At 31.9% G+C, this 15906-nt stretch overlaps 1 protein-coding gene and 1 long non-coding RNA gene across 6 annotated transcripts in view; one reads left to right on the top strand and one right to left on the bottom strand.

Moving 5' to 3' along the window:
* The window catches only part of LOC129058067 (uncharacterized), a 195069-nt gene extending 189540 nt beyond the window's left edge, over nucleotides 1–5529 (top strand). For all 3 annotated transcript variants that reach the window (XR_010136063.1, XR_010136062.1, XR_008522898.1), the window contains 3 exons: nucleotides 2010–2069; nucleotides 2740–2847; nucleotides 4610–5529. This is a non-coding gene — a long non-coding RNA (uncharacterized LOC129058067). The remainder of the gene's footprint in view (nucleotides 1–2009; nucleotides 2070–2739; nucleotides 2848–4609) is intronic.
* CALCRL (calcitonin receptor like receptor) overlaps nucleotides 1–15906 on the bottom strand; it is a 111427-nt gene that overhangs the window by 29647 nt on the left and 65874 nt on the right. For all 3 annotated transcript variants that reach the window (XM_054548582.1, XM_054548581.1, NM_001131732.1), the window contains 7 exon segments: nucleotides 14300–14390; nucleotides 13958–14127; nucleotides 12123–12209; nucleotides 9748–9880; nucleotides 7263–7373; nucleotides 7053–7165; nucleotides 5524–5615 (listed from right to left, as the gene is read on the bottom strand). In XM_054548582.1, the coding sequence (XP_054404557.1) occupies nucleotides 5524–5615; nucleotides 7053–7165; nucleotides 7263–7373; nucleotides 9748–9880; nucleotides 12123–12206 (533 nt within the window). In that variant the 5' untranslated portion in view covers nucleotides 12207–12209; nucleotides 13958–14127; nucleotides 14300–14390.

The following is a 15906-nucleotide window of genomic DNA, read 5'->3' on the forward strand; positions in this document are numbered from 1 at the left end:
TCACAATTAAGACATGGGCAAGTCTGTCCTCTATGTAAGCTTCAAAGCCAGTTCATGTCTTCATTTCTTAAAAATTTATTGAGTGCCTACTATGTTCAAGATCCTATGCTAAGCCCCGAGATGTGTAAAGAAACAAAGCAGAGGAGACTCCTGCTCTCACAAAGCTAGCTTTATAAAATTATTTTCGTTAATTCTAGTGGCATATCTGGTAGATCATTCTATGGAATAAATGTTAGAAGTATCTAAATTCAAAGACTAAAAATTCCTTAATATTGATTCAAAAATGGAGTAAGCTACATGGTATCTTCTGGTCATAAAAAAATCTCATTACTTTTGACTGATTTACTTAACCATAGTTTTTCTAACATAATTATATTATTAATTTTGTTTATAAAAAAGTTCATTCAATGTTTACTTATTTTTCTACATGAATATTTTCTTGATAAACATGGTCCATTTAAAACTAGAACTTGTATTATTTAATTTTGTTTTTAAAGATCTGAATGGTATAACATACCTACCAGGGCTAAATATTTATATTCAAACCTTGTAATGGACTAATAAGAAGTGAGAACAATGCCAATCATAGATAACATTTTTTGAATCAGACACTCTGCTTAACACTGCATCTCACTGATAACACTGCCATTATCTCAGCCTTTATAGCAAATCTATGATGTAGATACTAATATGATATGCATTTTAAATATGTATAACTGAGGATTAGAAAAATGAAAGAACATGTTCCACACTACACAGCAAGTAAGTGACAAAGTGGAATTTGAGACTAATACTGCCTGTCTGAAGAACACTCTCAGGCTGGGCACAGTGGCTCATGCTTGTAATCCCGACAGTTTGGGAGGCTGAGGCAGGAGGATCACTTGAGGTCAGGAGTTTGAGACCAGCCCGGGCAATATAATTAAACCCCATCTCTAAAGAAAAAAATATCTTAAAAATTATCTGGGTGTGGTGGTGTGTGCCTGTAGTCCTTGCTACTTGGGAGGCCGGGTGGGGGAGGATTGCTTGAGCCCAGGTGTTTGAAGCTGTAGTGAGCTATGATCGTGCCACTGCACTCCAGCCTGGGTGACACAGTGAGAGCCTATCTCTAAAACAAGAAAGAAAGAAAGAACACACTCTCCTGTAATGACATCTAGATGTACAGAAAGTATTTAAAATGCTATACATGAGTTTTACTTGAAGACGGTTTCTCATGTTTTACCTAAGGCCTGAGAATGATAATAATAAAGGAAAATTTGCAGTTTTGCTTCTTTCTTTTCAAATTCTTCATTTTTAAAAATTTGTAGAGTCAATTAAAATAATGAAGTGAACTAGAACACAGATCAGGAGAAATCTTGAAAATGTTAATTAATTAGAAAATAATTAAAATTAGGTGTGAGACTAGACAATCTCTTCACTGCTCATGGCTTATAATTTCTATCTGTTGAAGTTTTACCCATCATTGAAGTGTTTGCTTCAATTAGAGTATCACCTCAGGAATCTTCAGATTATATAAGTTAGAATGATTCTTTCCTTTCTCAGTGTTCCCCAGGTCTTTGTAGCTCCAGAATAGCACTCATTTTTTTGTTTTGTTTTGTTTATTTTACTTTGTATTACTATTACGTATTTCAGATGACTACATAAATGTATTCTGAGTGCCTATATGATTGATATAGTCTAATGAAAAAATTAGTAACTCTTACTACTTATTGAGGGGCTCCTAAATGCTAGGTACGATATGAGTCTACTTTGCCCAGTATTTTAAATAACATCATGACCCACTATAAACACACACACACACACACACACACACACACACGCATCCCTGGGGCTTATTTAAAGCAAAATCAGGCTAAGTCCATACTATTAGCAAGTAGTGATGACAAGTTTGGAATACATCCCATGTCTTAATCATTGTATTATACTATCCATTAAAATTAAGTTATGCCTGAATTCAAGTGCATACCTCTTATACTAACTCACCACTGAAGAATTCTTTTTTTTCCTTTCAGTTCACTATATAGAAGAAACAGTTAATTGTACTTTCAGTGAAAACTTCAAGTAGAAGTAAGGTAATTATTTGAAAAACATATTTTTTCTTTTATGTAGAGGTCAAATTTCTTATATTGGCAAGACACTCATTTGCCACAAAGTGTTGCCTATGTAGCATGTTATACATCTTGTTTAAAAGCATGGGCATTTAAGCAAATAACAAATGCATGCATTTATTGCACACAGTAATCTTTATTTTAAAAAATATTATTTTTCTAAAAAATTGGCCTGTTTATATGTAAAATATGAGGACAGTATTTGGGAGAACCAAATTTCTGGCCTCTCTTTTGAGATGAGGAATGTGCCTACAGGTTGCATCTTTAAAGTTAATAATTTCATAAATATATACACAATACCATTTTTAAAAAAGCACTTCTCCATAGATGAAATAAACATTCTCTCGTTTTAAATTTTAACCCTTCAATTAAAATTTAAAATTACTTGTGAATATCAGTTGAATAGTATTTGTTCTTGAATAAAACATACATGAATACAGATATAAAAATATCAAACATGATTTTATTCCAATTCTTTATCAATAAGAAATACAGTTTATGTGTGTAGACTGCTTTAAGCTTGCCAAATACTTTAACAGATACCAACTTCCCTGATATGGAGATTATATATTTTGATTAAAAAGATAACTCTTTCATTCTAATCCTCTTTACTAAAGTACTGTTTCATTCGTAGATTCTTGGGCTTGGAAAGAGCATTAAAGATCCTCAGGTCCAGCTATGAACCCAGTATAGGAAAGCCATCTACTTCAACTTTCCTGAGTGACAGGAAGGCAAACGCAAGGTTCATTACATTTTGTTTAGTTATATTTGTTTTTTAAATTTTTTTAATTGAGCTATTTTTTTCTCTGTTTATTATACCAACTGTATTCTCAATTATAGTAATTTGGATTCTTGAAATCATACATTTTGCCTTATATATTTTGTCTTTTTCTGGCTTAACACTCTTGGTATGGTACCTTGATGCCCTGATCAGTTGATATTTTCTTCAATTTCTTCACTTGATAAGCTAATTTTTATGATATCTTGCTTTGCTCTCATATAGTGAACTAGGAGAATAAGTGGTCTGATTAGAGATTTAAAATTGAATACTGTACATTTGTTGGTATCATTTGGCTTGCAGCATTGTTTTCACTTGGCAGCCCTACTCTTATCTAATTAGTTCACAGTAAGCATTTTCCATTAAATCTTAGACTCTTTCACATGAAGGAACATAATTTTGCATTTGACTTTAGGAAATTGATGCAGGACTTCTCTTATCTTTACTAAATACTAACTTGTTTGGGACTGTATGACTTAGAATTCTAGAAACCATTGTCCTCCCTGTAGCCACTGGTTTTGACAGGCAAATGTAATTGTTATACTTTGTAACTTTATCTTCTTCAAAAATTTAATGTGCTTGGATATTTCAACTTACGACATGCAAAATAAAAAGAGACCATTTAATCTGAAGACTCTCAGCTGTATTAGTTTTTAATTTGCAGAATTAGTGGTCTTCCAAATGTTAATTAAAATTTTACCCTATGTCTACTATCGTTAATTGCAATTCTGGAAATATTACAGTAAATAATTCGGGAAGATTTCACTGAGGAAGTGATGCTAAAATTTAAATCTAAAAGATAAATACATTTAATTAGACTAGGGAGGAGGCAAAGAGAACAGGCAGGGCAAGTTAATGATTTTGATTTTATATTAATTACAATGGAAAATCTAAAAATTTTAAAGCAAAGAATGGCAAAATCGGATCAATATTTGATCTAAATATTTGAAACTATTATTCTGGCTGCCTTGTTTAGAATTAAATCAAGAGAGAAAGTGAATTTACCAAGGCTAGACAGAACAAGACTGCTGGTGATGGCAGTAGTGATCAGCAAATGGAATAGATTAGAAGGGTTTCAAAAGGTTAAGTTCACAGGTTATAAGGAAAGAGTGACAGAGAAGAAAAATGAGAGAAATGTATCACGGATTACTCTTAAATTTCTGGCCAATGTGATTGGATTTCTGGTAGTGTCATTTGTAAAGATGGGTCACTCTGGAAGAAAACCAGCTTGGGTTAGGAGGAGGTAGATAATATGAATTTGTTTTGAACATGTTCATTTTGAAATATTTTTGAGATGATGTGTTTCAAGAGCCATAAAAAGATATATACCCTTTGACCAAGAAATCCCAAGACTCTGGGAATGTAGCCTGAGAAAATAGTACAAACTATGGGAAAAGTTATAGTCGAAAATGTCCATTGCAGTGTTTTTTAATTGAAAAAAAAATGAAAGCAATGTTAATGGTCAAAAATAGAGAATTTATAATAACAACTTTTGTACACCTACTAAATGAAAAATTATTTAGCTGCTCAAATGGTTGTTTAAAAACTGTTTAGTAACATATAAAGTGCTAATTATATAATGCTGTTATTAAAATAGTTAAAATATTTTAAATACTATAATTAAAACTGTAGAAACAACATGAAATAAAACTAGAAAAATGTAAGAAATTGCTTAATAGGATATTAAAATTATAGGTATATATATATCTTCTTTGTTTAAAATTAGTAGAAGAAGGAAGTTGGAGGAAGAAGGAGTAGGAAGAGGAATAAGAAGAAGAGGAGGAGGAGGAAGAGGAAAAAGAAGAACAAGAAGAAGGAGAAGGAGAAGAAGAAAGAAGAAAGAGAAGGAGCAGCAGTGGCGGTGGCAGCCACAGGAGCAGAAGGAACAGAAGATGACTACAATGCTGATGAAGAGACAATGAAACATAGCTACTTACTCTTGTCACGCTGAATTATATGATTATTGCTGATGATCAAAATTATGAAAATCATGTGAAGGCATAAAATAATGCATGCATGACTTAGAATTTAACTTTCTATAAATTTAAAATTGGTTGTTTATTGCTTTGTTCAAAAAATTGGAGCTGACTCTTCCTCCTCAAAACGGAGTGAATTACAAGTAAAATTGAAAGTACAATTAAACCTTTTTAATGATGACCCTCCAAACCAGGAAAAACCCTAAACAAAGTGTATTTAGATTATATTTTTGATGATATATGTTAAATGCCTTTGCTATTATTTGCACAAAATTCCAATTTCTAAAATGGACACTTATTCTGTTATTAAAATTGTCCAAAAGCTAAACACACAATTAAGAAGGCCTATACTATTTAACAGTTCCCAAAGCAAATACAGTTAGGTTTATATATTAGTTTGGACTCCGTTCTTATTATATGTCTTCACTTTTATACGCCTACTAATTTTGTAAAATTCAGGTTAAGATATTTCATCAATCTCCTCTACATATTTTACAAAGCTAAGATCAACTTATTTCAACTTATTTTAAACATTCAACTTATTTTAAACATTATAAATAATCTATATTTGTATATTTTGTCAGACATGACGTAAATATGCACATGATGGGGCATTCACCCAAGACATCTAGTAATTTTCTTAAAATATTTTAAATTTACTTACTTGAAATAAAAGAATATGCCAAGCGAGATAAGCAGTGATGCAATAGACAATCCGTGTCCAATTATGGTCAGGTAAAACAAATTTAGTGCAGTCTGTAATTTGTATAAACAAAAAAGTTTGGTTCATATCAATACTATAAGTATCTATAATCCTACACATGCAGAAGTTCAAATTCAGTTGAATAAACTATATTTTTAGAAATATGTGATCTGATAGCCTTACAATGATGAGTTTGCAAACCAATAAATACTTGAACGTGTCTGGAATGAAGAATATCTATCCAGTGAAATTATCAAAATTTATAAGTTGTATGCCTTTTTATTTTTTAAATAATTTTTTTAAAAATTAGAAGTCAAATATTAAATCTATGAGGCACAACTTTTATTGATCTAGATTATATACTATATGAAACTAGTATTTTATATTTTGTGCACCTTCAAACAAATGCTACGTGATGATTTGTTTTGTTCAGATGTAAATGCCAGATAAAGGTTTCTTTTCAAACTGAGTTTCTTTTTCCTTTGACAAATTTGAAGCTCAGAGACAAATCTCAATTTGTTAACTTAGAAGATTCTATGATCTGTACAAATGTGTTCTTTCTCATGGTTTTCACTTTTTTATTTTTATTTGTCTGCTCCATTTATTTGTAACCTACCACTTTATTGTGTATTTGTATAATTCTCTTCCAATTCTTACCTGAATAAGCTGGGAATATGTTATTTATAAACATAATGATAGCTGGTAGTTATCAAGAGCTTACTATATGCTAATATTTTAAGTGTTTCCCTTGTGTTAAATCAATCCTTATGAAAATAATGAGGATGGAATCTATTCTTACCCTCATTTCATATATGAGGGGCCTGAAGCAGAGGGATGTAAAATGGCTTTTTCAAGGTCAAACAGCTGGTAAGAAGTAGAAATAAGAAATCAGGTTTTAGGACTCACAGTTGTAATCACTTTGATAAACTGCCTCTATTACAAACACATGCAAATACATGCAAGTGTTTTCTATCGAAGCTATATTATAGTGCCAAACTGTAATTAACCTTGACTCCAATGTGTAGTGTTTAAGGATGCGATAGTTAGTGTGAGTGACCTAAGAGCCAGTCAGAATGAGATCCTTCTGCTGAGGGAGAGACAGGACTCTTTAAACCCTGCTGCACTTATCCTGTTTACTTGAGCACAGTTTCAGAGGTCATTCTGGAAGTTCCACTGCAAATGAAAGATTTTCCTTTTCTTACACTTTTAACGTATGTTTTCTTTGGAAAATTTGAAACCCCAATACTGAAACATTGACTTGTAAATTACACTATTACCTAAAAGGATTGCTTTTTCAGTGTAATGACAAAATCAATAATAATTTTTTCCACGGATATATTTCTTCTTTATTATTCTCAAATTATATTATGAAAAGGCTTTATAAGGGAATGGAATAATTAATGACTTTATTTTCTTCAATACAGTATTGGACAAACGAGCTGTTTAAATAGATACTGTAAGTTAAATTTCAATTCAGAATTATGACATACCTTCACTTTCTCGTGGGTGTTAACATTACACTGGGTATAATTTGTCCATGTTCTGTTGCTTGCTGGATGTCTAAACCAGTTTCCATCTTGGTCACAGATCTTTGTAACTTTTTCTTTAAAATTAGAAAAAAAGGGAAAACAGGAATTTAATTAACCTAGGGTTTATTAAATAGATGTCAAGGAGATATGTAGATACACTTCTGCTTTTACCTGATGGATCAAAGTCCTGAAAGTAATCAGGGCAGAGCTGCATTGATTCAGTTCCTGCTGCAACATCGTTCCAGCAGAGCCATCCATCCCAGGTTCTGTTGCAGTAAACGCCTTAGTGGGGAAATAAAAATTAGGGATAATTAAATCCTTCTACTTATACATGAAGACATAGTCTTAAAAGTGGTTTCACACTGATGTAGAGTAAAGGCTATCTACTGAAAATGCAGACATTATATAAAAATCTATATATAGAAATTATTTGGCTTCCCACGAAGTAATAATATTATAATAATTTCTGAATTAAATTCTAAATTAAATTTAAAAATATCTAAATATATAAAGTTTAGATTTAATTTTAATTGTCAAAGGTAGCTATTTGTTTAATAAATCAAATGGTCTTTGCTAGTTGTCCTTAGCCATAATGTAGTGATTAGTGTCCCTATGCTTAAAATAAGAAAACAGTGGGAAATTAGAAACATGTTTCATTTTAGAAACTATATGCTTAGGGCAAGGTGTTAGTATTTTCTGAAGCAAGCCAATAAATATTCCAATAGTTCCTATTATACCATTGTAACCCTGAAAGATACTTATTTAGGCCCCTCCACCAAATTCTGGCTCTTCATTCCTTTTCTTTTCACATAAGGTAGAATGTTCAATAATCTCACATTTTTCTCCAAAATTAAAGAAAGAACTTCTTACATTAAAATATATAAAGTTTTTTTAAGGCGTAGGTAAATTAACCAACCAATGTTCTAATGTTGTAACAGTCTATAATCAAAAAAGTACTTTTCTTTTTTTTTTTGAGACTGAGTCTTGCTCTGTCGCCAGCTGGAGTGCAGTGGTGTGATCTCGGCTCACTGCAACCTCCACCTCCCAGGTTCAAGTGATTCTCCTGCCTCAGCCTGCCAATTGGCTGGGAGTACAGGTGCCCGCCACTACACCCAGCTAATTTTTGTATTTTTAGTAGAGATGAGGTTTCACCATGTTGGCCAGGATGGTCTCAATCTCTTGACCTCTTGATCTGCCCTCCTCAACCTCCCAAAGTGCTGAGATTACAGGTGTGAGCCACCACACCCAGCCCAAAAGTAATTTTCTAACTTGTCAGATAGAGATAGAATCTTGATTGCTGCATGAGATGTTTATTGTTTTTAACAGATTTGCAAGGCAATATCAGCATTTATCTAGCCCTCATGAAAATGGAACAAAATTCTGATGGCCTGTAAGTTCAAGTAAATTGAACTAAAAAACAACAAAATTTTAATGTTTCCCCAGATAATGTTTTCTGCTATGTGATTTTTTGGACAATTATTTAAATAGTTTTAATCCATTTCTAGATAAAATACATTTTATGGCCTATTAGAAAAAAATTTCTTGATGTAGTTTTAGAAAGCATCTCAGATATGTCCATATCACAGCTCCAAAAGTATCTAATTCACTACAGCATTGGTAATGTGATAGAGTGCAAGGTCCAGAATTTTTGAAATTGTGTTTTGTGGCATTTGAGTGAGATATAAGTAGGTATTCCATGAAAAAAGTTTCTCTGGTCAAATGGATTTTAGAGACACAAAGTTGAAATAAAAATAGCTCTTTATTGCAAGACTTTCTAGAGTATTTAAAATTACAAAGGACATTATGAAACTTCAAGAAGATGTATTATGCAATGATTCCAAACTTCTCTTACCACAGAATACTTTTATTATGAAACTTTACAAAGATATTCCTATTGTTCAACAATTAAATTTAAAATCTACTTTTACATAATATACAGCAAGAAGGCTTGGAAGGGTTTCAAACTTAAAAATATCTAAAGAGTGTTAAATTTAATTTTATTGTGAGTTTTACATTTGATATTTTGAAAATAACCCTTTCTTTAAGGTTGCCAGGTAAAATATAGGACCTGTTTTTGTTTTGCTTTATCTGGCAACTCTGCTTGTGCTACTGATCTTTTATCTTCAGAATCTAGGCAGGTATCTGGTGCTTAGCAGGCTCTCAATAAATGTTACACAAAAAAGCAAAAGAATATCTTAATGAAAAGAGAAGCACTTAGATTTCATTAACTTTGCCACCAAATGTACTATGCAAAGTGTGTGTATTATGCAAAACAACACTTTTGTATTCATTATATTATTATGCAACCTCCTGTCAAGCAGTTTGTTAAAAAAAAAATACACAATTACATAAACTGAAAAAGTCAACTGTCATTAAGATTTGTGTTTTTGTGTTAATATTAATACTTATTTAAATATCTTTGTACCATAAAAAGAATCATACTAAACAGATCACTGTCACACATTTTTATTGTTTTTAAAAAGCGATATAACATGATGTCATAAAATGTTCTTCAAACATAATTAAAACTGCACATATACAAAAAGGTAGCAATCTATTTTTAATAATGGACCTAAAGCACTTATAATGATATAATGGGAGTAGTTTTCTTTTAAAAATATGTCAAATGCATTTACAACTAAGTAGCCATGCTTACCTTCTGCTTGTTGAATGGGGTCTTGCATAATCTTTTGGTAACATTCATATTGAGCTGTCATGATTTTATTTCTAGTAACTCCCAGCTGAATTGAGTCCTCAGGACTCTCTTCTAATTCTGCTGTAACAAGAATCTAAGGGATTAAAAAAACAACAACATTAACTTCATGAAAAGGATTATGAAAATGTGTTTGTCAAAGGCAGTCTGTCACAGTGGAAAACAGCAAGTGCGGTGATGTACTGGAAGATAAACTGGCTCTCTGGGGAAAAACCCCCAATTTGTAGTGTTTGCTATTTCCATGGTATAAATATCTCCACCATGTCCAATTTCAAAACACCAACAAGATGTCACCATTGGCAGAGTGGGAAAGCACAGTTGGTTCTCAGAAGCCTGTGGTAGCCAGCTCCAGGACATTCCTTAATATGTCTACATTCTGGAATGTAGACAGAGATGTCTTCCAATCTGACCCTAATGTTTTTCCTGGCTCTATGAATGAAGGCAAGATATCGTCTGTCCCCTCCCCCAAAGCCTCTGCTTCCTTATTGTAAAATAGTATAAAATAGCATCAAGATAACAGAGGAGACGTACCTGGCACATGGAAATACTTACAATGTATTGCCATCGTCATGATATTTTGATAATCAAAATAATGGCAACATCATTTATGATGTTGGTAAATAGAACTATTTTTCTTGTACGCACATCAATAATGTTTTTGGACAAGGTATAGACTTATTTTCTTCCAATATAGTAGCACTATTTTAAGCTTCAATTCTACTTTAGTTTCCACATGACTTTTTTTCTGATTTATAATATGAAGCCCGAATAGACCTCTTTTTAACACTTTTAGCAGTAATTGTTGCATAATTTCTATTAACTATATCCCATAAGCTGTTATCTTCCTATCCTTCCTTTGCCTGCTCATTGTAGTATTTCTTTTTTCTAGCAGGAAGTTGAATTTAGTAAAGTCAAAATGACATTCCCTCACTGGGTAGCACCACTCAAGCTCAAGTTTTACCATTGTGTGACCACCATTTAACAATAACTCTTTCATTCCTTTATTGTTTTAGTTTCCAAATAAAGATTTATGCAGTGGTAGTGCTGCACAAGTAATACATGGAAATGTAGAACATCAAGAAAATTAATATATTTGAAAACCACGTAACTCCTGTTCTTCTCAAAAAGTCCATAAAATTGCATAAATCCATATGATTTTTATGCCTACTTGGAACACAGACTCTGATTTATACACGATCTTACATGAATTCAAGAGGAAGAGTCACAATTTCTTAATTACAATAATCAGTTGCTAATCTGTTACAGAATTACCTGCAGGAAAGTAATGTTCTATGCAGCTCGCTCAGTGGAGGGTGTGAGCTTAAGTCAACTTAAAGATATCATCTAAGAAGAGCAGGATTTGGACTGCTCCTAGACTTGAAAATGTTTGCTCCTAGACTTGAAAATGTTTTCAAATACAAATGCAGACAGGAATGTAGTCTTGTTTTTTTGTTTTTTGTTTTTTTCTCATTTAGGTTTTCTGTATTCTCCAAGTTTCTTTGTTTCCATCTTTGTGGTGTTTGCTTGGAAACACCTCAAGAAAATTCTTAGCTGCCACAGGATTAGATGAGAGTATCTCTTGGTTTCTCATGTTTATAATGAGATAAGAGCACAGTCACTGTTTTATTTTGAGGTAGAGAAAAATATGGGTAATTCATTACTATAATTAAAAATAAAATTAAGTGTATGAAGTATATGACTTCTCCAGCAGAGCAATTGAGTTTTTGTCTTATTTGCCTACCTTCCACCTTGGGCCCCATATCCCCATTGTATACATGTAGAGGGGCAGATGAGTGTGCAGACTTATGCACACACCTGCCCCAAATTTAACATCGATGTCTGCTAATTTGAATGAATGATTGAGGAAATTAATTTAAAACAAAGTGCATGGTTCTAAATTGCCTTGCAATCAAGATATGTCAATCAACTGGCAGAATGGGAGAAACATCAATGGGAGAATCAGTTTTTAACAGATCTAACTCTGAATCTACAATTCTGGTTGAAACTATTTTCTCTACTATGTACAACATGTACCATAGAGTCATTCCATTTTTTTTCAATGTCTGATTACTTTCCTCTGGTGTCTTACTTATTTGTGTGTATTCATCCTTCCCATTCTGATCCCCTCCAATTCCTTCTCATTCTATACCTGTTATAGGACTAAAAGCATATACCGAATGAAAACACATTATTTCTGTATCAATTGGATATAAAAATGTTACTAATTTCTGTATGTAGTAACTTCGTTAATATTCTTTATCAATTATAGGTATACTGGAAGCAATAACAGACATAATCATATATATTTTTATGCTTACCATAAAAAAAGGCAAGAGAACCAGAAAATACAGTGTACACTTTTTCTCCATCATTAAGCCAAAATGAAATATGCTGTATAACATAAACTGCAACAGAAAATAAAAGAAATATAATTCATCAATATTTATGAAATAAATGTAGATGATTCTCAACAGAAAATTTATTTTAACACTACACAATAATTCAATAATTTTACTTTAAAGATTAGATAAATCATTTTTTTAAGACAATGTCTCACTCTGTCACCAAGGCCTAGTGCAGTGTCACAATCTTGGCTCACTGCAGCCTGGACTTCCCAAGTTCAAGCGATCCTCCCTCCTCAGCCTCCCAAGTAGATAGATTACAGGTGAGCACCACCACACCCAGCTAATTTTTGTATTTATAGTAGAGACGGGGTTTCACCATGTTGGCCAGGATTACAAGTGTGAGCCACCCTGCCCAGCAGATTAAAATAGATTAAAACTGCAAATGTTTAAGAGCATTATGGTGTCAAATGTTTAAGAGCATTATGGTGTAAAATGTTAAGGAGCTTATAAATACATTTTAATTTAATTTAATTAGACTTACAAACAGAAAAACTTCTTATAGATAGATAGATAGATAGATAGATAGATAGATAGATGATAGATAGATAGATAAGTAATTAGAAAACAATTTGCATTTTTTGCCTTTACCAAAATTGGGATCAAATTATAAAGGTATTACAATAGAGAGTTTTTCATGGACATAAAATATTTTGATAGCATATTTTATTATAAAGCTTACCTTTATTTCCTGTAAGTATTCATCTCATTTTCAATTTTCTGACTCTTCAGTAATTTAAGGAAGGAAATTGTTCTCAAACAATTTCTTGAGAATCAACATCTATACATCATTAAAATGTCCTTATAATTTAATAGAAATTATTCTTCACTACTGAAAATCAATTTTTTAAAATTAGGAAATAAAAGATTCCCTAAGTCATCTACATTATTCAAATAAGGTTTCAGAGAATGAAGAGTATTGAATAAAATATTTGTTTGAATATTTTTAATACTAAATACAATTCTGAGCTAATGAAAAATGGCCTCTAAAATGCTACCCACTAGCTTCCTAATTCTAAGAGACAAGAAATGCTGGAGTGTTTTTCCAAATGCTTATACCCTGTGAAGTCCAGGAGCAACCTACTCTGACATATTGTCAGGATGTAGCCATAGAATATAATATTCATTTAACTAAATGATATGGTTTGGCTCAGTGTCCCCACCTAAATCTCATCTTGCAGCTCACATAATTCCCACGTGTTGTGGGAGGGACCCGGTGGGAGATAAATGAATCATGGGGTGGGTCTTTCCACTGCTGTTCTCCTGATAGTGAATAAGGCTCACAAGATCCGATGGGTTTAAAAACGGGAGCTTCCCTGCACAAGCTCTCTTCTCTTGTCTGCTGCCATGATGTGATGTGCGTTTCACCTTCCACCATGATTGTGAGGCCTTCCCAGCCATGTGAAACTGTAAGTGCATTAGACCTCTTACTTTTGTAAATTGCCCAGTCTTGGGTATGTCTTTATCAGCAGCATGAAAATGGACTAATACAATGAACACGCAAACAGTGTTTTTAAAGGAGAGAAAAAATTTCCAATCAAGAGATATTTGCCACTGAACTGTAAGCTTAGATTTAATTTTGTTAGGAAACTAGTAATGATTTTATGACAGGGCTAATTTGGGAAAAATAATTATAAAAACCTTTTTTACGTGTTCACAGGTTTTGCTTATTATTTTTATGACATTCAATGAGAGCACACCATTAATTGTCACAGAATTTGTGCCATTGCTAGCCCTCGCCAATGACTCACCTAGAAGTTGTAGCAATCTTGTTTTATAGCAACCTTGTCAAGTTGTAGTTGACAAATTGAAGTTTGTAGCAGTCTTGTCAAGTTGTAGTAGTTTTCTTTTTAGTGGTAGCAATCTTTCGAATATTGTTTTCTCTTCTATCGGCTAGTATGGGTTTTTATTATTAGACGATCTTGAGAAAAATATAACCAAAATACCATGAATCATTGTATTAATTTTAATAAAAATAGTGCTGTTATAGACAGAAAACAATGAATCAGTTTCTTTAATTCAGTAATTAATAAGTTAATATTTTAGTTTTTATTACATTTTACCATGAGAAAATTTAATTTCCCAATACTTACATGCACAATTGTCTCCAGACTCAAATCACATTTTCTCTTGGATCATATTTGACATTGTCTTTAAGAATTTCTTAAATTCAGGGGTCAAGACCTGAAATATTGATGAATGTAATAATTTAATATTATGCTAATGACCAAAATTATTTCCATGATAAATTAAAAACTTCAAAGAAAATACTACTACTGAGATCATATTTTTATTGAACAATTCCAACTTTTAAAAGCCTCTTTTGCTTACAATATATTTGAGTTATTATATAGCATTATCATACTCACAGCATGTGATGTTTCAATATGAATTATAGATCTATATTATGAGAACACACTTGGTCTAGAAATGTACATATTTTCTATGAGTAAATAATTTTTAAAGAGTAATTATGTCATTTGCACTTGAAAAATTGTTGATTTTAGATATTTACATTTTTTTCATAGAATTACTAAAATGTTTTCCTTAGGCATTTATAAGTTAGATAAATATTTCTTTATTTATTGTATCTATAGTCATATAATTCCACAAATCATTCTAAATTATACTGCCTTTAAAAATAAATTTTGTGTTTTAATCTTCTCAGTGGAGCTTTAATTATTATCAAGTATTAATAGCAAGGTGAAAGAAAGAAGAGTTGTTTTGTTTTTGGTTTTGATTTTTGTACACATTTTTTGTGGAAGAGTTGAAAATAGTTAACAGATACAGTAACTCCTAAAACTCTCCTTATCATATTAATGATAATTTACTAGGATTTCTGTTAAAGAACAAAAAATTAAAGCAATTTACAATTCATTATTAGACAACACTCTTACATGCACATTTCACCTGGAAATGTGAAAGGGAATGATACTGGACACTTTACAGATTTGTTGTGACCATTAAATGATTTTGACTATATTGTGGAGCCCTGAAAGTTCCCAACTCATGGCATACTCTTAGCTAAGTTCTATTTCCCATGCAATTTCATCTAACCTAATGAAATGCCAACCTATTCAGCTTTATTTGTTAGATTAATATAAAAATTTACTTTATAGATTCTATATACAAAATCACTTCTATATTTATGAACAGATATATTTTATTTTAAATTGATTATTTTAAACAATATCACATTCTTTATAATTATTCATTTTGCAAAACTATCATTTAATCCATCCCTAAATATAAAAAAGTAATTAATTTTTGTATTCATGGTTTTATATAGGCAAAATTGCTTTTGCAAATCACTATTTGGTGTTTAACATAGTACCTGACACAACCTGAGTGCTCAAGAAATTTTTGCTAAAGAAATAAGAGATTCAATACTAAATAAATGATTGATTAATAGAGATTTAAGGATTCTTTCTGATGGGCTAATTTCTTTCTGATTGTCTGCACTTTATAAATATATCATACTTTTCTCTATTACTTCTTTTTTTTTTTTGAGAAAGAGTCATGCTCTCGCTCTGTACCCCAGGCTGGAGTGCAGTGGCACGATCTTGGCTCACCGCAATCTCCGCCTCGCAGGTTCAAGAGATTTGCCTGCCTCAGTCTCTCGAATAACTGGTGTTACAGGCGCCCACCACTGTGCGTGGCTAATTTTTGTATTTTTAGTAGAGATGGGGTTTTACCATGT

This window comes from Pongo abelii, chromosome 11 (assembly GCF_028885655.2).
Source record: "Pongo abelii isolate AG06213 chromosome 11, NHGRI_mPonAbe1-v2.0_pri, whole genome shotgun sequence".
Classification (NCBI taxonomy): Eukaryota; Metazoa; Chordata; class Mammalia; order Primates; family Hominidae; genus Pongo; species Pongo abelii.